Here is a 25,294-nt window from a genome sequence, read left to right as displayed (position 1 = left end):
CTAAAGTTGTGATTTTGGCAATGTCATTTTGTAGATTGGTTTACCTTTTAACGTGGTTTTCACTGAGGGAGGTGCTAATAGTCTATATAGAAGCATCTCCTTTTCTGTCTTAAGAATACCCTTTCATAGTGTTAACATTTTCGTATAAGTCAATCGCTGTGTTGTTAAACAGGGATTTATTCCGTAGTACAGTCGCTAGATGGAACGCATTCTGAAGTGAGATTGCTGGTAAAAGAAATGTCACATAACAATATGAGTAACAATAAGGAGTTACTGGATTGGAATTTAAGATGAAGCTTGGTGGGTGACGAAAGATCAGTGAGATATTTGGGCTTCCTTCCTGAGAGCTCTGTAATTATCTTGATGTTCTTGGAGTGTGACGTAATGTACCTTTTAAAGCATTTTTTTGTGTTCTGTGGGGGGTTACAATTTAGTTATAAGAAACAGTCCTTTACTTTTTAATGCTTGCATTTTATTTTAGATTTCAGATGAAATCTTTAAATGCATTCTTCATCAAGTGAGTTAAATCGCTTCAATTACTAAATAACTGAGGCAGGTTTTTTTTTTTTCTTCCATATTCTTGCTGTACTGTTGAAATCTAACCTTTCAGGAAACTACCTTTCTAGCTTTACAGTCCTTCTTCCAAAATGCCCTTTTAGCAGGATAATAAACCACCTGGGGGAAACCCCCCACCGATATCTATTTGGAGGGCTTTGTTTTTTGGAAGTGGCAGTAGTGGTCTCAGCCAGGGAGGAAGGGTTTTGGTTAGATGGTGTGAGAGAGGAAGAGCTGCGACTCTGGAGTGTGGCAGAACAAAGATCACAGCTATGTGACTTTGTCATTGACTTCTCTGAACTTTAGTGTTCTCATTTGAAAATTAGCAGCTAACATTTGCATTATGCTTGTTATATAATTTCTAAACACCTTACTCTAACTCACTTTAACCTCACAACCCTTTGAGGTAGGTGTTTTGTTACCATCTCCATTTTACAGATGTGAAAACTGAAGCCCACAGAGGTTAAGCCCTAGATTTCACTGTAACAATATTAATAATTTGTTTCCTAGATTTAATTTCTCCCTCCTCCCGCACTCTCCATTATAATGTTTCTGAAGTTGACTGTAGGGTTATTAGGATTAGTGACAAAGTCTGTAAAGCATAGTGTCTGCCCCAAAGCAAGCACTTGTGAATCCAAGCCATTTATATTTGTTGAGGAGACCCAGAACTCCCTGTAGATTAGTCACAAAGATCCCCTCTCAGAGTTGCAAGCGACTTTTCTCTTTCATGTTGGCCTTAAGAAGCCGACCAAAAAACAGTTTTTGAAAAAACAGTTTTGCAGAATCAGGGACAATCCTTGGCGAATCTCAGGGATGCTAAGGAAAAAAGGGGTTTAGAGCTACTCAAGGCAGGGGTACCATATGTATCCATATCATTGGCACTAAGCACAAGGAATTGGTGTTTCATGAAGGAAAAGAATCGTCAAGTCAGAAATCTGAGTCCTTCTCTGGTAGTCAGAGAAAGTCTACAAAATATAAGGGAAGGGAATGTGCTTTTCAGTCACTTGAGACAGATGGGGCCAGTATGTAATAAGTCAGAGTGTCTTGAAGCTAAATCCAAGCTTTGTTGGGTCCTCCTGGAACCAGAATGGAACCAGAATGGGCCCTCAAACAGAAAGTTTCTATTTGGAAATGTGGCTCTCCTTGTAACCAAAGTGACTAGATACACCAAATTAAGAAGAGATGGCCAGTAAACTCCTGGCTGTTTGCTTGGTTGCTTTGGGGAATGCAGTTTAGGAAAAGGTAGCCTTTGTCTCTTCTACTTTTTTTAAATTTCTGCCACAGAAAGTGGCTATATGAGAGGAGCATGAATCCAAAAAGGTTGATGTGACCCTTTGAAAGTGAAAATATAATAGCCAGTTGTCCAAAGCTTGTAGAATAGAGAAGGTGATTTCCTAGCACAGAGAGAGAAAGATATGGCAGTGTGGATTAGTAGATTATGGTAGCAGTATAGTTTGAGTAGGAAAGGATTTGAGAGAGGAGGCCATCCACATTATTTGAGGAAGTATGAGGCCCATGATGGGCCTGGGTTTTGCCCCGGTTCTGATTCTAGGTTTGTTACAATGGCATGTCTCTATAAAATAATGGTACTGAATTACATAATCCCTGAAGGGGATTTTTCAGCTTTATGTTGGAATGAGTTGGGTAAAACAGGAAATTGCAATTTAGGAAAGGCCTGCTTGAAGCACATAGCTATGGTGCCCACAGCCAGGTTTTCTGGGATGATTTTGATCTCAGATACTGTTCAATCATCCCTCAAAGAACATTTACACTCATATCCTGTTTTATTTTTAGAACACCTGATTGCTCTAAAGTCTATAGGATTACATCATTTACATGTAAATTCCATTGTCTGGGTTCATGTTATAGAAATGTTTGCAACTAAAGTTCTAATATTTTGATAATTTGTGATGTAAACTTGAAGTTAGATGTAGTTTTTTTTTTTTTCCTTTTTAACATGATCACTTTTCGTCCTATTTATAATCTCCTCTATGGCATACTTCCTTATTTGTAGGTACGATTTCTCTGAGTCAAAACTATAGTTAGTTTCAGAGTTTTCCCTCATTTCTTTTAAAGGGATTTTTATCTGCAAAACTCATTCAGTGTTGAGAAGAGTCCTGTCTATCCTCTTGAGATTAAATACCCTACATTTGAGAACATGGATTCATTAGGAGAAATTGCAAAACCTCCTTAAATGTGTTGGTTTGTAAAAAGGGAACCCAGCAGGAAAGGGGCGGCAGCGCATGGGGGAGGGGCGGGATTGGGGGGGTGGTGTAGTGAGGGAGCTGCAGTTGAAATATTCATCAATCATTTTACTGGCACCAGGAAACCAATCAGCCTTTTAGAGGAGAGAACTTAATCAATCACCTAATGTGGGAAATTACAATTGCTTTCCCACAAAAAAAATATTCCCTTGCTGACAGATCAAATCTAGAAGGATAGTTGGGCTGGCTGGAATTCAGAGCTGATGGCAAGCAGTTACTGAAAGTACTACTGTGATGAAGAAATGCATTTAACATTTGAAGATAAAATTTCCTATCTGCTGTGAGCCTTTTCAAAATATTTCAAAGTAAGTTTGCTTTTCATGTAGTGTGCCCATTAATAAAAAAAACAGTCACTGAGCATTTGTGGGTAATTCTCCAAAGCTGTTCTCCAAAGCTAGTTTTCAGAAGCATAGAAAAGGGCTTCCTGGCTGGAGCATACCCAATGCTTCCAGTGCCTTGTTTGTAAAGCAACTTTAGAGCATTGTCTAAAGAACGCATCCAGGGAAACACAGTTGGAAGTGCTTACATATAAATAAAAGCAGGAGGGATTTAGCTGTATCTTGTATTTAAATTTTAAGTGGTGTGATCTCTGAGCTCTGTGCTTGAATTGCTTGTGGCCCTTAGGTCCTTAAGTGTGAGCTGCTTAGGAATCTAATGTTTTTAAAATTAGAAATGCATGGTCACTTTTGAAAATACAGAAAACAAAGGGGAAATTACCTATAATCTTGCCTCCAAGCAACTCTTACTAAAATTTTCTTAAGTTTTTCCTTCAAATCCTAGTTTTTTGCTTGCTGTCATCATACAGCAAGCAAAAAGGTATGCAGTGTATACCTTTATGTTTTATGCTTCTTGTTAAAAGCTTTTTTTCTTATGTTACAAACTTTAGTCATTCAACGTGACTTTATTTAAAACTTTTAATTGCTCTATGACATGACAGCCCTGACAGCCCATTGTTTGTCATTGTTGGACATTTACTCTGTTTTACTCTGTTATAGCAATACCGCCCAGACCATCTTGTGCTTGCTTTTATTTTGACTTATTTTAGGGGGATAGATTTTTAGAAATATGTAGCTACTTCAGTGTACCTTTGCCATCAACCAGTTTAATTTACATTAAGATATCTTATATACTAAAACCTAAGGTTGTCAGCAGTACTTATTTTTTTAATAAATGTCTGGTACTTGAGATAGAATTAAGGCACTGCGATAGGCTATTCTGTTCTCATATTTTGGAGAGATATAGTCATTCCTATGCCTTTTGTCCTCTGAATCTCTTAGATTTCCGGCACACATGCATGTTGCCTTCCACCCGCACCCCCATCCCGGTATCTCCAGCCTGGTCCGAGCGGTGCTTAGGGACTCTTCTGCGGTCGCCTTCTCTCTATTATAGATTATGGTGGATTGGGTGGCAGAGAAAGTCTGGAGCCTTCTCTGCTTGCCTCTAAAAATTTCAGGAGATGGAGTGTGTGTGTATTTTTCTCAAAGTCTTGAGTAAGTCCTAAAACTACAACTGAATTTGATGAGAAATTAAGTGCACAGAGAGTGAAGTTAAATTTACTCCTTTAGAAATCTGCATAATCTGCGTGGGTTCTTCAGGACTGACTTCTGTGCTGATCCTGCGCAGGGTTTCATAGTGAAGAGATCTAAGAAAGTACATGTTATGCTAATTTGGAAGGCATTCACAGTTTTTAACAGCGCTGGTTTCAGAATGGAAATAGAAACATTTTGGAAGTCTGGCTATCTACAGATCTTGAATTAAAGCATAAATCATATTTGTTGAAATTAAAATTAAAGAGTCTTTTAGTACTTTTTAAAGTTTATGTTGACTAAGAGTAAACATGAATATTTAAAGATTATTTGCTCTGCTTCTTTGTGCTCACCATTGGTGGTCAGTGAAGTTGCACTTCACCAAGACACATTTTTTCATAATGCTCTTTAATAAGAAAATGAATAAGCCAGCTGCTCTTTCCCTCAACTATACCAATTGTAAACGTCCTCAAATCCTGGTTAGTAATTAAAAGCCTTGAGATGACCTTGAATCTAACTGAACTACAAAAGCTGTCTTGAGTTAAATTTATAGCTTTTGTTGATTTCAAACGAGGTTAGGTAGAATCGCATTCTGTTTGCTAAAACATTAAGGGTAGCCTTGGGTATATACTGAAGATCAAAAATAATTAAAAAGAGACAGTATTAAAGTGCAGAAGAGATGCCTGAAATGGACTTAAAAAATCAAGTTTGTCCTCTCTTCATCAAGCATTTAAAATACGTACTTGAAAGAGTTTAAGGTAAAGTTACATTTTTTAATGTCAGTTTGCAATATTAAAATTTGCTGAAAAGATCTCTTTTCCCCATCTTAATATTAAAGAGATTTTAGAACCCAATGAGGAATCAGAACAAATGTTTAATACTCTTTAAAAGTATCAGTTTAATTGATTCTTAAAATATTTTATAGGAACGGGAACTTTATTAGTAAAAGTTTCTGATTATACTCAGGCACTGTCAAAGTAAAAATATTTGTATTTAAAAAATAACTTTATATATGGATTGTAGCCATAAAATCCATATAAAGGAAAGAATATATTTTCAGTTGTTTAGAGTTCTTTGAACTACTATCTAATCGATAGGAGGAAACTTAATTATTACTGTAAGAAAAGTCAAGATTTATGTGTCAACATTTGAGATAAGACATGTCTCCTAGCATCATAAATGTGATAAATCCCTGAAGAGTCTAGGAGTAAGGCCAACAGTTTGAGCAGGCTCTAATGTCTTATATAAATCTTGTAGATTTTAGGATTATTTTAGTTTTTATATTTATTTAATGAGACTAGCCTAGTCTTTGATCAAAATAATTGATCAGAAAATTGTATACTCTGTGTGTGTGTGTGTGTGTGTGTGTGTGTGTGTGTGTCTATGAAACCAAGATAATGAAAGAGAAAAAAGTTGTAACATACAGCAGGGATTGCCAGTCTGGGATCCCTAAAGATTGTAATCAGGATTCTCAAGCAATTTTAGTTTTGCAAAATTTGATCCAAAGTCATGTATAAAAGGTGGTCCAGGCTAACTAAAATAATTAGATCTCTAAAAGTTTTTACTTTTTCCTGACCTTACTCCAATTTAGTCTGGCAACAACGCCATTCAACCTCTGAATAGCAGATAAACATTTTTGCAGAAAAGGGTAGAGTAAATAGTTACTGTATAATAGTAGACAAAACTGCATAGGCAGGGATGGCAATTAAAATTATTTCAGGGAATTGTTACTATGATGTAGTGGTAACTAGGTGTGTTAGAGTGTGTGCTTTAGAGTTAGACCTGGTTTTAAATCTTTTGCTCCAACTTTAGTGACTTTTTTTGGGAAGGTGGTGGTGAAAGGATGTGGAATCACCATACAGAGATTACTGGAGAATGAAATGTAGTATATGAAGAACCGAGAGTGTAGCTATTACTACTTAGGAAAATTATTTAACATTTCTCAATTTTCTTATCTGTAAGGTTAATATCACCTGGTTCATAGGTAAGCAAGCCAGTTTACCTGAAATCTAAGTCATTGAAACTAGTTTGCCAAGTGTTTAACTTACCCAATATCCAATTCAACAAAGTTCAGTTTGCTGAATCTGATTTGTTGAACTTGGATTTTGTTGTCACTCTCCATTTCCTAGTTCTGCCCTAGTTCTTCCATTTGCAAGCAGCAGAGAGCTGGGGTGGAGACAAATTGAACATTCTTGAAAATGCTGCTGTACTGTCAATCTTAATTTGGCAGGAATCTTTAAAAGCTAATTAAACCGTCACATCAATAGGAATTATTATAAACTCTAAATTGTTAAAACAGAGTTATGGTAAATTTAGAGAATTGGTTATTTGGAGGTTTGGCCATTTGGTGAATTGACTTGGACTACCTTACAGGTATGTTTGGAGAAATTAGGCAATATATGTATAATAAAGTGCTTGTTACTCCACAATGGTTGAACTAAATAAAGTACTCACTTCCCTTTCTCTAAGTGCTCCTACTCAGGGAAGTGGAAACTCTCCCCCTCCCCCTAAGAATTTTCTCACCTGTGGGCTCTAGTTGGACAATAGCAAATGATGAAGTGATCAAGGTTGGTTTATGGACCACCTAGTGACTTCCCCTCCCATTACAGCATTGTCGAGTTTGCCCAAATGTAATACCTTCTTTTAGCTTGGACATGTGTTATACGATGGCCCTGCCTTTCTTACTACTACCCTTTGGGGTCCAATTTCTCAGTGATTTAAGATATGTACTACTTTTCTGAAGTACTCTTTCCCCGGTCACTTGTAACTAGAATTATGAGCCTTAGGAGAGTAAACTGTAGCTTTATCAGGGTAAAAAGCTAGGCCAGGTCCCTGGAGGTTCTTGTTGGGAAGTAGTATCACAACCCCAGCAAATGCTCCTGTCTCTAATACACAGGAAGCCTGGCTTCCCTACCCCCAACCCAGAGCCTCTCTGGAGATCACTAAAAGGGCTTTCTGGTTATATCCTTAAAAAGGGAAGGAACAAATGGTTGTTGAGTGCTCAGTGTGTGCCAGGCACTGTATGAAACTATCTGATGTAATCCTTTCCACAACTTTTCTTTGATATATGGTGATATTCCCATATTGCAGGAGAATTAACTTTGGCTTAGAGTTGAAAATAACTTAACCACTACTTATACCACGACTCGACTAAACCAGCATTTTTCTGTATCACCATCATGATTTTTGTCATTTCTTAATATATTGTTTATGATTTTAAATATTGAATAGTTAATATTTTTCAACTCAGTTTTTTTAAAAAAGAAATTTTGTCATTATCTTAAACAATCATTTGCCATAAATAGAAGGTAACAGTAAAAATAAATTTAATAAAAATTGCATTTTTATTAAATTTAATAAAAATTTAATAAATATTGCATTAAATTCTAGCTAAGATGTCTGTCCAGATCTCTCTAATCAGGCCTTTTTTTTTTTTTTTTAAGGGAAGGTGATTAGCAAGCATTAGAGAGGCAGTAGACAGACTAGCACCAAACCGAGATTTCTTTTCTGATGTAATTACAAGGATTTTAAGAGAATTGAAGAGGTAATGACTTTGGAATGTTTTAGAATTTTCTCTTTGTACCACTTGAAATCTCCCAATAGTCTCCTCTCTTTAGGAAACACGGACATAGGTGGTGGTGTGCTCATTTACTGCATGAGAAAATGGAGGGGAGGAAATTTGTTCGAAGTTAGTTGAAACACTAGTTTCACAGACCTTATACTGTCCAGGCTACCTACCTTTCTTCTCCTCCCTTTTTCTTCTTTCGTTCCTCCCTTTTTATCATTCCTCTTGCCTCCCTCTCTACCCACCTTTCCTTTCCCCACCTTCTCATCCTCTGCTGACTTCTAGGTACTGTAGAAAAGGTTTTTAGATATATTTTTCTGTCTTTTTTCCCCTCCATTCAATTGCTGTGAGATAGGATTTCCTCTTAAGGCCCTCAGGTCTTTCTCCAAACATTGCATTTCTTGGTGCTTACTGAGTTCTAGAAATTGGGTGTAAAACATATTGTAATTTTGTAGGTATTTGTATGCCTACATAAAATACTTACTGAAATACCTATAAAGACATTATAAACCTTTCTTTGATTTTTAATTAGATAATGTTGGAAAAGCAAGTTGGAAAAAGGATACGCCAGCAGTTTTTAAAACAGATGTTATCTCAAGTGCAATAAAAGGCAGTTTCTTTGATTTTATTGTCTTTCGTAGTTTAGTAATTAACATTTATAATAATTATAAATTTAATTTACTTTTATTGCATTATGTTCCAGTGAAGAGAATAGGCATCTGATATACCTCTATCATAACTGGAGTCTAGATTATAGTTTGAGTTTTTAAAATTTTATTATTAAAAAAGGCTGTTTACATGTTAATTTGATCTTTTCAATCTTACAACTGTTTGGAGAAGAAAAACATTTTTTACTGCCATATTTTTCTTATTCAGTTTCATATCATGTCAGTTGCTTCTTAAAATATATGAGGAGGAATTCTTTAATTCTGTTGTTTAAAAAGTTTGTTCTGCTGGCTATTATGCAAGAAAAAGATCCGGTTCTGAATTATTTTAAATATCACCTTTACAGTTCTTCGTAGAAACATTTTGCACTTGGAAAGAAATTATGAGGAATTTCCTTAGAAATCTTTTAGTGATAATATTACAGATCTAAAGATAGAAGGGTTCTTACTCAGGGAGTTTACTTTGTGAATTGATTTTCCTATATTTATTTTATTGTATTTTGTCTATGGTAAGCATATCTTTTAATATTTCCTGTGGATTCTTGATAAATCATCTTGTGAAATGTATTCCCAGTAGTTTTCTAATCCTAGGGGCTAGACTGGTGTAGTATATGGTGGGCCAAACTTGGTTTAATTGATATTTTAATGAAATTTTTCTAATACTTGGCATAAACCAAAATATATAATTCACTGCTTTATGACACTTTGAACCCAGGGTTTCAACCCCAGAGCTTAGCCCAGTGTAATATTTATCAGCATGTCTTGGTAGGAAGTAATTGAGACTTCAAACCAAGAGTTTGAAATTTTATTACCAATTCATATGTGCTCTATCTAGAATTTTACCACTTTTAAATTGTAAATCACAAATAAAAACTTAATTTCTTTTTCACTTAGAGCACACATCCAACTATTTATGTTCTTCCTGTTAAAAAGAAAAGTTTTTGTCTCAAACTGATCTCTTAGCTGAATTGTGATTTAGCAACTCTATTCATGTGCAAAATTAGCCCAATTAAGTACTCGGTTTGTAACCATTGTCTTTGAAAATTTTGCAGTTAAGGGTTTGCCTTTTCTTTTTTCTTAAAGTGAAATTGATCGTGTGCTCACTGCGTGCTAATTATATGCAGCAATCTTAAAAGTAGTTACATTATTACTGTCATTTTGCAGATTAGAGAATTGATTGCGGTCATATGACTTGGCCCAGTAATGGGAGAGATAGGATTCAAATCCAGGTCTGATTCTAGGGCTCACATTGTTGGAATCTCAGCACCAGTTTCTTGTAGAGGAGGATCCTAACTTTAGGGAGTCTGAGTCTAGTGTTTAGAAGACCTTGCTTTTAATGGCGGATGTAAAAATTAAAACTAAACTTCAGAGTAATGTCTCCTTCATTTTTAGGTGTGAGGGTAGGTGTGCTCTTGGAAAATTGCTTGCTTAAAATTTGTAACTTTTTTCTTGACTGGTCATTAGTTTTTAAAAATAGTTTTTAAAAATTTTCAATTACAGTCGGCATATGATATTATATTAGTTTCAGGTATACAACATGGTGATGAGACATATATAAATTACAAAGTGATAACCCCGATAAATCTAGTACCCATCTGACATCATATATAGTTATTACAGTATTATCGACTGTATTCCCTATGCTATACTCTACATCCCTGTGACTATTCTGTAACTACCAGTTTGTATCTCTTAATCCCTGCTCTTTTTTCACCCCCCCATCTGAAAACCATCAGAATATTTTCTGTATGAGTTCGTTTTGTTTATTTTGTTCTTTAGATTCCACATGTAAGTAAAATCATACGGCATTTGTCTTTCTCTGTCTGAATTACTTCACTCAGCACAATACCTGCTCGGCCCATCTATGTTGTTGCAGATGGCAAGATTTCTTTTCTTTTCTTTTCTTTTTTATGGCTGAGTAATATTCCATTGTATATATGTACCACTTCTTCTTATCCATTCATCCATTGATGGACACCCAGGTTGCCTCCATATCTTGGCTATTGTAAATAATGGTGCAATCAACATACGGATTCACATGTCCCTTTGAAGCAGTGTTTCGGGTTTCTTTGGATAAATACCCATAGTGGAATTATAGCCTTTGTTTTTAAAGTTTCATCCGGCATAAGTATTGTTAGCTTTCTTTGGTTTGTTTCCATTTTTCTGAAATATCTTTTTCTATCTTTTCCAGTCTGTGTGTGTCTTTTGATCTGAAGTGAGTCTCTTGTAGGCAGCATATGTAAGGGTCTTGTCTTCCTATCCATTCAGCCACCCTGTCTTTTGATTGGAGCATTTAATCCACTTACATTTAAAGTAATTGTTGATAGATATGTAGTTATTGCCATTTTATTATTTATATTTTTGACCTTTTTTCTCTTTTTCTTAAAGAAATTCCTCTAACATTTCTTGTAATACTAGTTTGGTGGTTAATGAACTCCTCTATTTTTCTCTTGTGTGAAAAGCTCTTTATCTGTCCTTTGATTCTAAATGATAGCTCGGTAGAGTAATCTTGGTTGTAGGTCCTTTTTATCACTTTGAATATTTCGTGCCAATCCCTTCTGGCCTGCAAAGTTTCTGTTGCGAAATCAGCTGACAGTCTTATGGTAAGCACCCTTGTAGGTAACAATTGCTTTTGCTGCTTTAAGATTCTCTCTTTGTCTTTAACCTTTGGCATTTTAATTATGGTGTGTCTTGATGTAGGCCTCTTTGGTTCCTCTTGTTGAGACTCTGTGGTTCCTGGGCTTGTATGTCTATTTCCTCCACCAGGTTAGGGAAGTTTTCTGTCATTATTTCTTCAAATAGGTTTTCAATTCCTTCTCTCTCTCTTCTTCTGGTACCCCTATAATGCGCTTGATGTTGTCCCAGAGGCCCCTTAAGTTATCCTCATTTTTCTGGATTTACTTGTTGCTGTTCTGATTGGGTGTTTTCTGCTCTTATGCTCTAAATCGCTGATTCAGTCCTCTGCTTCATTTAATCTACTGTTGATTCCCTCTAATGTACTTTTTATTTCAGTTATTATATTCTTCCTTTCTGACTGATACTTTTTTATGTTTTTTTTTTATCTCCATTTTTATGTTTCTATTTCTTTGTTAAAGTTCTCACTCAATTCATCTACTCTTCCTCTAAGTTCATTGAGCTTCCTTATAACCAGTGTTTTGAACTCTGCATCTGGTAGATTGCTTGCCTCCATTTTGTTCAGTTCTTTTTCTGGAGCTTTGTTCCTGTTCTTTCATTTGGAACATGTTTTTTTGTCTCCCCATTTTGGCTGCCTCCTTGTGTTTGCTTCGAGGTATTAGGTAGGGCTGCTATGTCTTCCAGTCTTAGTAGAGTGGCCTTATGTAGTAGGTGTCTTGTGGGGCCCAGTGGTGCAGTGTTTCCTGGTCGTCTTCCCTGCTCCAGTTGCATCCCTTTTATAGGTGGTTTGTGCCCTCCTCTTGTAGCTGAGCCTTGGTTGCTGTTTATACATCATTGGGAGGGAATGACCCTCAGGCTGATTGTTTGTGAGGACTGGCCAGTGAAGGGCTGACCCTATGGAACAACATTTGCTTTAGCAGGGTTCTGGTGCTTGCCAAGTCTGCCTTGTGGTTGTGTCATCCTCTGATATGGCCCCAGGTGGTGCTCCAGCTCTGTTTGAACCTGGCTACTGGGCGTGCAGCCCAGGGCCTCCTGGGAGGGGCCCCACCAGGCCAAGTTCAGCTGCAGCCTATGCTTTGCCTGGGGCTACCTGGCAAGAGTCAACAAGCAACCCGCAGATGGCCGCCACCTGTGCTGGGCTTAGAGGTGCCTTGAGAGGCTAAGCCACGAACTAAGACCAGCTGCCACTAGCGCTGGGCTTGGGCCTGTTAACAGGAGGTATGGGGAACACCGAGGCTTGATGCTATTTGTTTGGATTTTGTGAACTTTTGAGAGATTTTAGGAAAGTTTGAAACATGAGCCAAGACAGTCTATTTGTATGGAAAAGCCACTGGAGGTGGCTTGCTTGGGCCTGCCAGTTGGGTGGGGTGACCTGTGTTAGCTGGGTTGATGAAGACTCAGATATGGCAACCGCCTGCATCTCCACCCCAGGAGGGGGAGGGCTCAACAAAGGAACAGTGGCCTTTGCCAGTACTTTTGTCTGGGAGAAAGCTGTCCCTCCAGCCTTTGCCCTGAAGCCAGACAACTCAATTCCTCCCTATATGTTTAGTGTTTTTCAACCTACTGCCCCAGGGCTAGAGCTTAGGATGAGTGAATCCATTAGCAGGTAAGTCTGCATACCAGCCCCTTAAGAGGAACATCTGCGACTCTAGTCACCCCTTTCACTCAGCCAGTCACTGATTTTCATAGCCAGAAGTGGGACTTTTTTTCCTGGCACTGGAATCCTGGGCTGGGGAGCGTTGTGTGGGGCTGGGATTCCTTTTTCCTCCTGGAGACTTCTGCAGCCAATCTATCCTTATTCTCAACCACCACACGTGGGTGTGTGACCAGCCTGTTCTATGTCTCTCCCCTTCCTACCAGTCTCAAGGTGGTTTCTTTTTTATGTCCCCAGTTATAGGGCTTCTGTTCAGATATATTTCAGGTGACTCCCAATGATGGTGGTTCTGTAGTTTAGTCGTAATTTTAATGTGGTTGTGAGAGGAAATAGGCACAGCGTATTGCTTACCTACTCCACCATCTTGACCAGACCTCTGGTAATGATTTTTTTTTAAAGATACTTGGTGTGTTTCAAGGAAAAGAACAAAGTCCAGAAGCCAGTTCGTGATGTTGGAGAAGGATGCTGTTGTGGGGTTTAGGATAGATCCTTGCCAGTGGGGAGGCAGTGCTGTTTTTACAGACGTGATACAGAAGTTGATTTCTGTGTGGAATGGGAGGGAATTTTAATGCTTAATACCTTTCAGGAAATAAAGCATTAGTCTACTTAAATACTATTTGGAACAGGAGTAAAAGTGATTAACATGAATTAAAAACAATGGATAACATGGTAGGGACTATAAGTAACCAATATGTGGTATACAGCTTCAGTTTTCAGGTCAGCTTGTGTTTCAGTCTGCCTTGTTTACCTCATAAATATGCTCTTCTCATATGGCATCGCTAGCCAATATTTGCTTCTGAAAATTATCATCACTTTGACTTATTTAGGAATGTGAGGCACATTTAGAGAGCGGATTGCTAAAGTTTAGTCAGAACAGTTGCATCCCAAATAATGGTCTCTTACTCTGGAAGCCTGATGCTTTCAGTATTTCACTTAGTTTTGAGATACAGGAAAGTAAGAATGCTATTCTACATTATCTTTGTGTTAATGATGAGGTGTCTTGCCCCCCTAGTGTATCACTTTATTGTCGTCTCATTATTAGGAAATTGCTTTAACATCAACATTGCTGTATAAAGAGTTAGAGTTTGGAAATAGGAATAGATGTATTTCCTTTTCAAGCTTCAGGAGTTGTCAGGGAAATAAAGTAGTAAAAATTAGCTTTTTAAACATTGAATTTATTTTTTTCTTTAGTTTAAAGCCATGAATGTCATGCTAAAGAGTCGAACATGAGGAGCCACAGGATTTTTGAATGGATTGGGAAATCTAAGTTTCAAGAAGTGAGAGGAGAAAGGTAGCAGTCAGAACAGTTGTATCAGTTAGTCTAAGATTCTAGGGTGGTGAGAAGCCTTGAACTAGGTCTGGACATTTGAGAGAGAATGAAAATGTCCTGGTGATTGATTAGGTTGATGGGGGTAGGGATTTGTGGGGAAGATGGTAAATTGGGAGCCTGGGAAGAGTCCCTGGGGATCTCTGGTTTAGAGGATGAGAGTTGATTGTACCTGGAAACCCGACTTGGGAGAAACATGTTTCAAAGGAGAAATAATAGGTTCAATTTGACATGTTAAATTTGATAGAGCCTCTACAGGATTCACCTGGTAGATATTGACAGTAGGCATTTGAATACATGGGTCGTGGTCCGAGAGAACATTCTTTTCTGGAATTGAAGGTTTGGGGGTCATCAGTTGGGAAGTATAGGTGAAAACATGTGGGTGGAAGAAACTCCCAATCCAGGATGTGAGGGTAGTGTGTGTGCTGGGATAGGCTTTTCTAGCCCTCTTGACTTTATTTAGGAAAGAACATGTTAGACAAGATCTATATAATCTTCATCTGTTAGGATAGGACTGCCTCTGGGGGAAATATTTGCCAATTGTGGGTGAGGACATCCAAAAGATATATATGGTTTACTGAGTATTATCGATAGTCTGCATTTACGTTCTCCCTTTCCTTCCTGACTAGCCTTATTTAAGTGCCACTTGCCATCAAGTCTTCCAGTTCCCCTAGGAAGAAATAAGTGCTGTTTGACCACTGCTGCGTTTCTCTATTAGGACATTTACTTTGTACTTCCTGTATCCAGTCAGTTTTCTATTTTCCCTTTTAGATTGTAAGAATCCAGGGGTAGCCAGCTTTATTCATCTTGGTATCACTTTCGTAATCTAGCATGGTGCTCTAAACATTGAAAACACTAGGTAAATATTTGTTGAATTTAATTTTAGGATGTAGGAAACTTTAGCATCTACGAAGCAGCGGGAGTTTTTTCGCCTATGATCTTGTTTGTGGGGTAGCCTTTGTATTTGTGTAGTGCTATAAACATTTTGGTTAATCAACATGTTGGTTGTTGCTCTTCTATCTTGACTCCAATTTTGAATAGTTTTTTAAAATTTCTTTTGGGGTTATTTCATAGATAAGATTAACTAGCTTTGCTTCAGATTTCAAAAATCCTGGATAGAAAGGTTAAAGGTATACTCCTTGTTGCCACACAATGGATTTCTGAAGTTGGGTGATGAAGGATAGTACTGAGTTTAGGCATTAATGACCTACTGTGTAACAAAGCTTAGTGTTCAGAATTGTGTTTCTAATAAGAAGTAATTTAAGTCATTTAGAGAATGTCTGGTAGTTTTTTTCCTCTTCAGTTGTAGTGGATGGTTTTAGAGCGTTAAGGCAAATCATTTTGTTCTGAGGATTTTTTAAATATGCATTTTTCTGTTTGTAAAAACAACATATTTTCAGTCAGAAACGTAGAATGGAGGGGGAAAAAAAATCAGCTCTAATACCCACACTTAGAGATAATCACTGGGAAAAAAATAGACCAAAATGTGCCTTTTAATGTATATATGTATTGTAATATAGCTGAGCTCATTCTGAGAGTACAGTTTTTTGTCATGTTATTAATATGGTTTTTGCCCATTATAAACTCTTGATAAACATTTATACTGTTCTCAAAACACTTCTTTGAATAGGGTATCATAATTTAGTTATTTTCCTGTGGTTGAATTTTTAGGTGGCTTCCTATTTTGAACTGTTTATTGCTGACCTTTTTCTTAGGATAAATTTCCAGGATTGATCCAAAGAGATATCTTCAAGGCACTTTGTACATCCATGTTGTTCCATTTTTATGTGGAGCTTTTTAAAGAGAATAAGGAAAAGGTACATTCTGCTGCTTGTGGGGCATCTCTTTGGTTGCATCTGCTCCTCACTAAATGGATTTCCTGAACAGAGAGCTGGCTTCTACTGTTCCATCAAACCATCTGTTGAGGATGATATGGGGCACTTTTTGAAATGACCTCGAAAGCTCTCTATGTTCAGACTAACTTCTGGTGTGTAAGACTCTGCTTCAATTAATCTTTGAAATGAAAACGAGCAAAAAATCTTTATTTTCCTTACTCCTGCTGGGATCAGCTTATAATTTTTCAAAAGAAGCTAGCTCTTGCCTAATTATTTTATTTGTTCATTCATTTAAGGTTTTTTACTTTGTTTTTATCTGGTTGGTGAAGTTACTCTGTCAGTTGCTTCTGACATGGACATCTTGGATTATTCAGGAGCAGATTTGTAAATGGACTCAGCTAAGGTGTGGTATTTCTTCTTGGACTCTGAGGCCCTACTGTTGTGGGAGTGTCAGGATTTATTTGTTCTTTGAAATAAAGTCAAATTCTCATCTTTCTGGCTGTTGTAAAGCAAGTACCAGGCAAAGATGGGGTTTTATTAACCAAACTGCTCTGAATAGAAGTTCTCTAGTTTTGACTTTTGTGGCTCTTTCCATGTAACACAGTACAATAATCTCTTTAAACCTGTGAGATGGTGATAATAGCAGCTACTTTCAGTAAGATATAAAGTGTCAATGTCTGGCTACAGGAAAGATTCAATAAATGGCAACTGACAGATTATTTTATTCATTTTCTTGTCTGTATCCTTTTTGAAATTTCCTTAACTTCCAGGCTGAACGAAGAATTATCAACAATCCCTTTTGTTACTCCAGAGAACCAGAAATTGTAAATGAAAGATGTCAGAGGCTCATTAGTACATGCAGTTTTCTGAGAAATGCCTGTACTATATTTCCATAGAAACACTAATGACCTCTGACTCATCAAATCAAATTGCCTTCCTAAACTCTTTTCACCTTGTGATTCTGTACCCGCAGCCTTGAAGCTGTGTACTGTTTTTATTTTTTTTTTTAAGTGTCTTAAAATTGAAATGTCATAGTCTTGTGCTGGTTTTTCTGCCTTCAGTCTGATTTCAAGGCTGTAATTACAAAGCTAGAAGCCTGAAAAACGGTATGAAAGGTGATGTAGGTTGATCAGATGGAAGTTATTAATGTTTCCATAGAAATGTAGATACTTCTTATAAGCAGCATTTAAGCTGAGCAAATATGTGGGCACAATAGGTTATATAATTGAGAATTCTTGGCTTCCCTTCCTCCCACTCCCTTTATTTACCCCTAAGATTTCACATCAAGAAAATAACATTAGGAAAAGGGCATTGTTTTTGTTGTACTTTAAAAAAATGTGACCTTGGCATTTGTAGGTAGAGAAAGGGAAATATTACTTGAAGCTCTGCCAGCCAGCTTTTGCTGTATAGACTTGTAGGGTTATGTCCCTGCATTCAAAAGCATTTTCTGTTACTCCTGAAGTATAGTTGTTTTGTCAGGTTGCCTAAGAGAAATAAAAGCCAATGGCCCAAGTAGCACCCCACTCACTGGATAGAAAGGAAAGAGGCAGATGTGAATTTAATGGCCAACCAATCCAAATAAAAGTGTTTTCTGTATTTGCTTGGATCTGGGGTTAGCTTGCAGGCTGCAAACCTGGCTATAAGGCAGGCCATGGTGTGGCTAGCAAATGTACCCCACCCCCCAAAAGCCACATTCCTTCTCAGCCTCTACCCAAGCTATTCATTGTACCAAAAGGAGGGAGGGCCCTGAAAAATGGGAAGAGGTCCTACAATTTCAGGAGCTGTGGATGATTTGCTATGTGTATGTTGGCTACCTCCACCAAGCTCTTTTTTTTTTTTTCCTTTTAACTCCTTGTGTTTTTAGTTTCCTGGTTGAAATTATAGAGCCTCTATATTGAAGTGTCATAGTTGGGTTGGTATTGACAAACTTCCTAGGTGTATGTTTATTTTCTCTCCTCAGTGACTCTATTGCCTAGAGAATAAAAGACAAAAATGTCCCATCTATGGCAGTTAAAACCCTTTATGATATGGCCCTGGGTAGTGCTCCAGTCAAATCAAATTTCCAGGTAATATTCTGTTTTCCTCTCTGTTCATGTCTTTTACATGTGGCTTCCTCTGCATACATTTCTCAGATAGCCATTTGTCTGGTAAATGTGATCCCTTGTACATGCCCTTGGCCCCATGGTTGCTGCTTCTGCTCTCTCACTAATACTTATCACAACTACCAAATGCTTTCCATTGACCTAAGTGTATCATATCACTGAATCCTTACAGTCTGCAGGTGAGGACATTGGCTCAGAGAGGTGAAGTCACTTTTTAACCTTACTATGTGTCCATCATTCACTCCCTACAGTTCATTTTTTAAAGTAATTTTTAGGCTTTCATTTGTTTTTATTGTAGTAAAATATAACACAAAATTGACCTTTTTAACCACTTTTAAGTGTACAGTTCAGTGGCAGTAAGTACATTCACATTTTTGTCTGTTCTGTACCCCTTTAGACTGTTCATTCTCTAGCAGTGGGGTCAGTCTTATTCATATGCATCTCTTCCAGGCCTAGGGTCTGCTACAGTGTGGGCAGGTAATACTTAATAACATTCGAAGGAATAAGTGATTGTTTATATTTGCAGGCCAACAGAAATATTTTTCTGTTGACAATTGATACACTTAAAAATTGGATAGTAAATAAAACTAACGTAGGCTCAGTGGCTATTATAATGAACACGGTAAGACTAGAAAGAAGTCCAATCCTGCTAAATATGTTATGCTACCTCTTGGATTCTGTCGCCGCTTAAAAGAAAATGAACTATAGTAATGCTGACTGAAAGAAAGATACAGATTTCACTGGAGATCTAATCATGATCAGGGGAGATAAAGCAGATGGAAAACTGATACAAACGATCAGAACTGCTTGGTCCAGAAAGGACCAGTGGATGACTGTTGTAATCAGTACAAATCCTGGGTAAAGATTTTTGACTTTTGTTTGAGAATTTGGAAGACAACTTTCTCTAGAACCTGAATTCACAGTCGTGGCCCTGATCGTGGTGTGGTTTGGGAAGCGCAGGGACCTGTGGGCACAGAGTAGGGGCACCTAACTAACCAGAGCAGTTTCAAAACTGCTTTAGACCCTTGATTTAACTTCTGGAAGCTCTGCTTCCTTTTACATCTCTCATTTAAAAGTACAGTTTATGAAACTTGAATTGCAGTTGACCAGTCGAAATAATGTTATATCTCATATATAATTAAAACATTTTAATTTCAAATTTGCAGGTCTGGTTTGTGTGTTTCTTGGATTTTGAAGCCAGTTTTGTTCTTCTCTCTTTCAAAGGTCCCTGGAAAGCTAATAGGTTCAGTTACTGTATGTGTGTTGCCTAACGTGGACTCACGTATGTGTGGGTGAGTGAAGGGGGAAGGGTTAGAGACCTGACCCAGGTCCTGGCCTCAGAATAGTGAATGGGGTGGGCTCAGGTGGAGAAAACAGTACGTGTGAAGGAATGGAGGCTGAACAGCATGTTGAGTGCAGGGAGCTACACTGAGCAGGCAGACCTTGGAAATACTGCGGGTTTTGTTCCAGAACACCGCTGTAAAGCAAGTATTACAATAAGACCAGTCAAAATCTTTTTGCTGGTGGAGGGTCTTGCCTTCCATTTGTAAAAAACGCAATCTCAGCGAAGCTCAATAAAACAAGGTATGCCTAATAGTTCAGTAGGGACGGAGTAGACACCGTTGGATGGGAAGTGGGGAGAAGCAAGAGATAAAGTTGGAGTGGTAGCCAGATCATAAAGGGTATATATATAATTTCTGTTTTGGGGAAAAATGTGATGTTCGGTTAGGATTGTGGAGTTTTACTTTTTAAAGGCCTTACCTTAATTTTGCCTGTGGGGTACTAAGCCTTTGAAGTAGACAGAGTGACTGTTAGAGTTCTGACAGGGATCCAGCTCTCTTTTGTACCATGTTGCCTTCCTACTGTCAAATTAAATTAAAACATTCCTAGAGTAACATTTAACTTCCTTTGTAAAAGACACATCATAGGTGACAATCAGCTAGTGTTTCAGGCCTGAATTTGTTTACTGGCATTACGCATAAGTTTTGTTCACATTTGGAAAAAAACTGGGTACTGAAAGTTTAAGATCCTATTGTGGTAAATACATGATTTTATAGTCAGAATAGTAAATACAGAAAAAGATAAGTAAGATAAGTAATTTTTTAACTTTTCACTATAGCCAGTCACAGATTGAGGCGTCACTGATCTTTTTCTTTTTGCCAAATGCCTATTGAAGAAAAGCTTGTCGACTGGATCTTTCTTTGTATTAAAGAAATTTCCTAGACTTAGAGCCATTTTTTGATCACTTACCATAAAGTAGGTGATACACGTATATATATTCTCCTAATCTCACAACAGTTGAACAAGGTGTGGTTAGTTTTATCCCCATTTCAGGAAATAGGCATAGGGTAGTTAATTAAACAAAAATAGTGGCAAATCTGGGGTTCGAATCTAAATCTAACTCAGATTGACTGTTCATCTGTCTTCTCAGTTAAGAGGTGGTAAATACAAGCTTCACACTAGATGTCAGATTGCTCACGAGCACGCTGATTTGGTGATATGTCATTTTAGGAACCAATCTGTGTTTCTTGTCTGTCCCTTTTTAAAGCAGTTTGAATCACCAGCCAAAGACTCTGGTTTCTCAGAACATTACCTAATCTGTTTAATGTGTTATAGTCTGTGAGGCAGACGGTTTTGGAATATGTTTGTTTATGTGGTTTAGGAGTCTGCTTTTTACTGAATAACTCTGATATCCTTTACCTTTGTGTTGAATCGAATTGAACACATGTTGGAGTTACTTCTAGTAGTGATGTGGATTCTTCTAGCTAGGAATCATTTTGCTAGCTAGATCTGTTTGCCGAGAATCTGGATGAGACTCTCAGTTTGGTAGCCAGATCTAGCCATTCCATTCACATGTCATCAGGAGGTAGGATTAGCGTTGTTCTCCATATCTCCTCAGGCCTCCTGCACTGGAGAGGATCTGTAAAACCTGAGACAACATTATTAGCCAATGGTCTCAGGGCTGAGTGGAGGGAATGTAGACACAGTACTGAATTTCATAATCAGGGCTCTTCGTGACCATGAAAGGAATTTGCTTTAAGGCAAATATAAAGAGTCCTTTCCTCAGAGGGTAGCATGTATCTGGAATCACCACATCGAGCAATTTACAGGCTCAAAATATAAAAAAAAATGGTTCAAGAATCACAGCATGTAACTAAAGTGATATTAATTATGTTAGGGTTCCATCCCAGGCCTTTGAGGATGATGTCATGAATAGGTCAGTAGTTACCCTCCTATAATCTGCTCTCTGCCACCACAGACACATCACTGGATTGGATGGACCCTAGGGATTAGTTAGTAGTAGCTCACCTATGTTGAGCTCTGACTTTGTCAAGTACTGTGCAAAGCCTTTACATGTACTATCTCATTTAACAGACCTGTAGGATAGATGCTGTTATTAACTCCAATTTATAGCAAGGTTAAGGTCCATCCTACTTGGGTCATTTGGATTGAGAGTATAAAAGGATGCCATTAATAGAAGAAGGGAGTTTGGTTGCTAGGCAGATAAAAGCAATAGGTGGTCACTTAACCTATTTTTCTTAGTATTTTGTTTTTTAGTCACCCTCTCTTTGTATTTTATCTAGTTACTCTGAGTTCAGAATGTTGTTTCTTTTCAGAAAATGCATTAGGCTTTGTTCTTCCTTGAGACTTCTAGTAAAGCCCTTTCATTTAATGTTCAGAATCGAGGTCCAGAATAGGGAGTGACTTGCCTAAAGTCATGTAACTAAAAATAGCTTGGACTAGAACTTAGGAGAGGTCAAACTTTTCCATTATACTACCTTGCCTTCTCGAGCTTTTGTTCTATTTTTGAGTCAGTTTATATGAAGGGAATGTTTATTATCAGTTTCACACTGGCAGGATATTCAGTATTCAACCCATGCGTAATGATGTTTTTTCTTTGTTGCCTGGCATCTCTCCACAGCTTTTCTGATTCCCATTGCCTTTTTGTGGAAAGGCTTTAAAGTTGCTCTGAGGTGAGCCTTCACAGGCATCTCATCTGTGAAGTGTTTAGCAGCTTCCAAACAGTGATGTTTCACACCAGATTTTCCCATTCAGACCTTTCAAACACTTTTCGGGCTAGACTTAGATTTTCGGATTCTGTGACTTTCTTCCCCCAGACTATGATCTAGAAGTAGGCTTATGTTTTCTGTTCAGTTCATCCTGCTTTTGAGCACCTTTCATAACGTGTTGGCAACTGTTCTGGGCATAGAAGCAGCTCTGGAGATGCATATGGCATGGTCCCTACCCTTGTAGAGCGCACTATCTAGTAGAGGAGGCAGATATTTAAATTGTTCATTCATCTTTTGGTGAATCCAGGAGCGGCCTCTCCTTTTTTCCATATTTCACAGTGATGGTAATATTTGAGCTGGACTTGAAGGATGACTAGTTCTTCACCAGGTGGAGGAGGAGGAGGAAGCACAGGAAGGCAAGAAGGGATGTGGCATGTTTGGTGAATGGTGTGGCCAAAATATTTAGGATTGCAAAGAACTTTTAGAGTTTTCGTGTTTAAACAGTGTATCTGCTACTTGAATCCTTTTCCACATGTTCCCTGTCGCTAGTCTGGCTTCTGGTTGCCTAGCTGTGATGACAGAAAATGCACTTATGTTCCTGTAGTCCTAGTTATGCTCCATAATTCTCGAATTTACTATTGAGATACTATAGTTGATGTTTATTGAACAGTTACTTTGTGCAAGGCTTGTGAGAGGGGATGCAGCTGTAAACAAGGCAGGCCATGTCTCTTTCCCGTGGAACATTCTAATAGTGGAGTCAGACAATGAACAAATAATTCTTTGTTGATGAGCACACTGTTTATTATAGAAAATTATAATGGAGCTTTGACCTTACATATGAGACAGAGATAAGGGAGGCAAGAAAAAGCTTTTTGGAGGAAATATTTAAACTGATAATGAGTAGAAAACAAACTGGAAAAAGTCAGCAATCATTCCAGGAAGAAAAGAACTTTTCATCAACTGTGTTTAGAACACCTGTGTGTTTGCCATTTGCCGTGCTTGATTTTTCTCCTCAGTGTGATAGTTATACACCAATCAGCCAAATGGAGCTCTGACTTTTGGGGCCTGAAATATGCTTTGAGAGGTATTCATTCCAACTTGAATACCATACTTATTAATAGAAGAATCACTTCCATTTGTGTGTATAGGTAAAATTCTTCAGCATCTGTGAAAATTTTAAGTAAAATTACCTGGTTTGATATTTGTTAAGTTCACATTTTATATATTTTACTTTTGGAAGATAATTGATACTGTTAAGTATAACATGACAGATATTAAATAAATTGTAATTTTCCTGTGAATTTTTATTCCAATTAACATTGCATGCTTACTCATAATTATTTGTGCTGTTGTTTATTGAGCCCCTACTGTGTGCCAAGGACTGTGCTAAATGAGCACTTTATATTGGTATCTCACTTAATTCTCATTACTACTCTGTGGTAAGTGCTGTTACTATCTTTTTTTTTTTTTTTTTAATTTAAAGATGATGAAATGGAGGGTCAGAGAGGGATATACAGTAGGTAAATGTTATAGAGCTAGGGTTTAAATCCAAATTTGACTTCTGAGTCTGGATTTTTTTTTATGCCCTATGATATTTGCATTTTCATATGGAATCACTTTGGAGTAATTCACTAATCATAATCTTTTTTTCCTATTGTTTTCTTTTTAGGTTTTTGTCAGGATGAATTGGCGGAGCTCGACCCAGGCACTAGTAAGTTCCAAATGTTACCAAGTGTTCATGACTCAAAAAGGATGTGTGCATGTACTTTTAAATGTATAACTTAAGGTGTCATTGATAGGCACTATTGACTCAGATTTTATTTCACTGTAATTTATAATTATGGGGAGGGCATTATATCTTTTCTAGTTGTTTTCTTTTTCTTCTAATATTCAGTGGCTAGGATCTAGCCATTTAATAGAAAACTGATTTGCTGAAAATTTCTATTTGGTATCTGTCTCTTTGCCCTGTTATCCATTCTCCCATGAAGCCAATAACGACAAAAATTGTGCTTTTATTTATGCACATATAAACCATATACCCACAACCACTTTCCTAAAGTATTGACTAGTTTTGACATAATTTCTTTCAAAGAAGGATTATGTTTGGTTTAGATATTTAAAATGGATAACTTTTGTGTTATAGTTTAATTTCTGAAGCATCTTCGTCTATATTCTTAAGGTTAAGGTATGAAAGTGACCATTTCAAGATCTAATTAAAAGATGCTTTTCAGGACCATGTAAGTCTTGATCATAGATAATCGTCTCTGTTTCCAGTGCTCTTAAAATGGCACACATCATTCTTGGATATGCTTATAGCTATTAGAAGTAGTACATGGGAACATCTAGTATATGCAGACCTCAGTTTGCTATAATGCCAAAAGGTCGAATAATAATTTGAGAATCCATGAGATGATCTAGAGTTATTTTTCTGGTTCTGGTACTTTTTAGGATCATGCTGGCTATTTGTCACAAATCTGCTATTGAGGTAAGTGGTAAAGTTCACCTTCTCACCCTCCTGGCTAATATCAGCTCTCTGATGTTGTGGAGCTTTTCAAATATCACGCCCCCCCGCACCCCCACCTTCATAGTATAAACATTTATTTTTATACTTATTAATTGTGATACAATGCTTACCAAACACCAGGGAAATAAATTTGTCTTTCCAGAAATTGGAAAGTTCAGAATTAGTTTTGTAGGTAGTGTAGGCTCAGTTTACCCTGCCCTGCCACCCGAAATCCCAGTACCTGTAAGTGAACACACTATTTTTTCTTTGTCTCTCTCTTATGAATAGCCTTTATTTAGGAGGAGGAGGAAAAGGTAAATTCTTGAGCCATGGTTCTTTCTTAGAAGCGTTTTTGAACACTAGGGAGGACATTTAGATGCCTTATAATCTTTCAGATAGAACCATATATAAAGCATGCCAGATAATTGAAAACTCTGTTAAACATTGAGTGTTCTCTGTTCTAGGCCTAGTATTTACACAAATAAGTCATATGGTAACTGTCTATTAGAACATATTTTCTTATCCAAAATTATTTGAAAAAAAAATTTTTTTTAAAACCTCTAATTTATGACATAGCACCCAAACTTATTCTCCTTTTCTGCATTTAGTAGCAATTGAAAATAGCTCATTTTCTAGGAAAGGCCCTTGATGATA

General features: G+C 37.4%; 1 protein-coding gene across 1 annotated transcript in view; it reads left to right on the top strand.

Annotated features, from left to right (window-relative positions):
• The window catches only part of NR6A1 (nuclear receptor subfamily 6 group A member 1), a 185,196-nt gene that overhangs the window by 9,162 nt on the left and 150,740 nt on the right, over nt 1-25,294 (top strand). Inside the window, exon 2 of the mRNA XM_039861459.1 lies at nt 23,807-23,848. Within this exon, the coding sequence (XP_039717393.1) occupies nt 23,807-23,848 (42 nt within the window). The remainder of the gene's footprint in view (nt 1-23,806; nt 23,849-25,294) is intronic.

The sequence above is a fragment of the Pteropus medius genome, unplaced genomic scaffold, assembly GCF_902729225.1.
Source record: "Pteropus medius unplaced genomic scaffold, Ma_sr-lr_union100, whole genome shotgun sequence".
Classification (NCBI taxonomy): domain Eukaryota; kingdom Metazoa; phylum Chordata; class Mammalia; order Chiroptera; family Pteropodidae; genus Pteropus; species Pteropus medius.
This window is presented reverse-complemented; position numbering and strand designations above follow the sequence as displayed.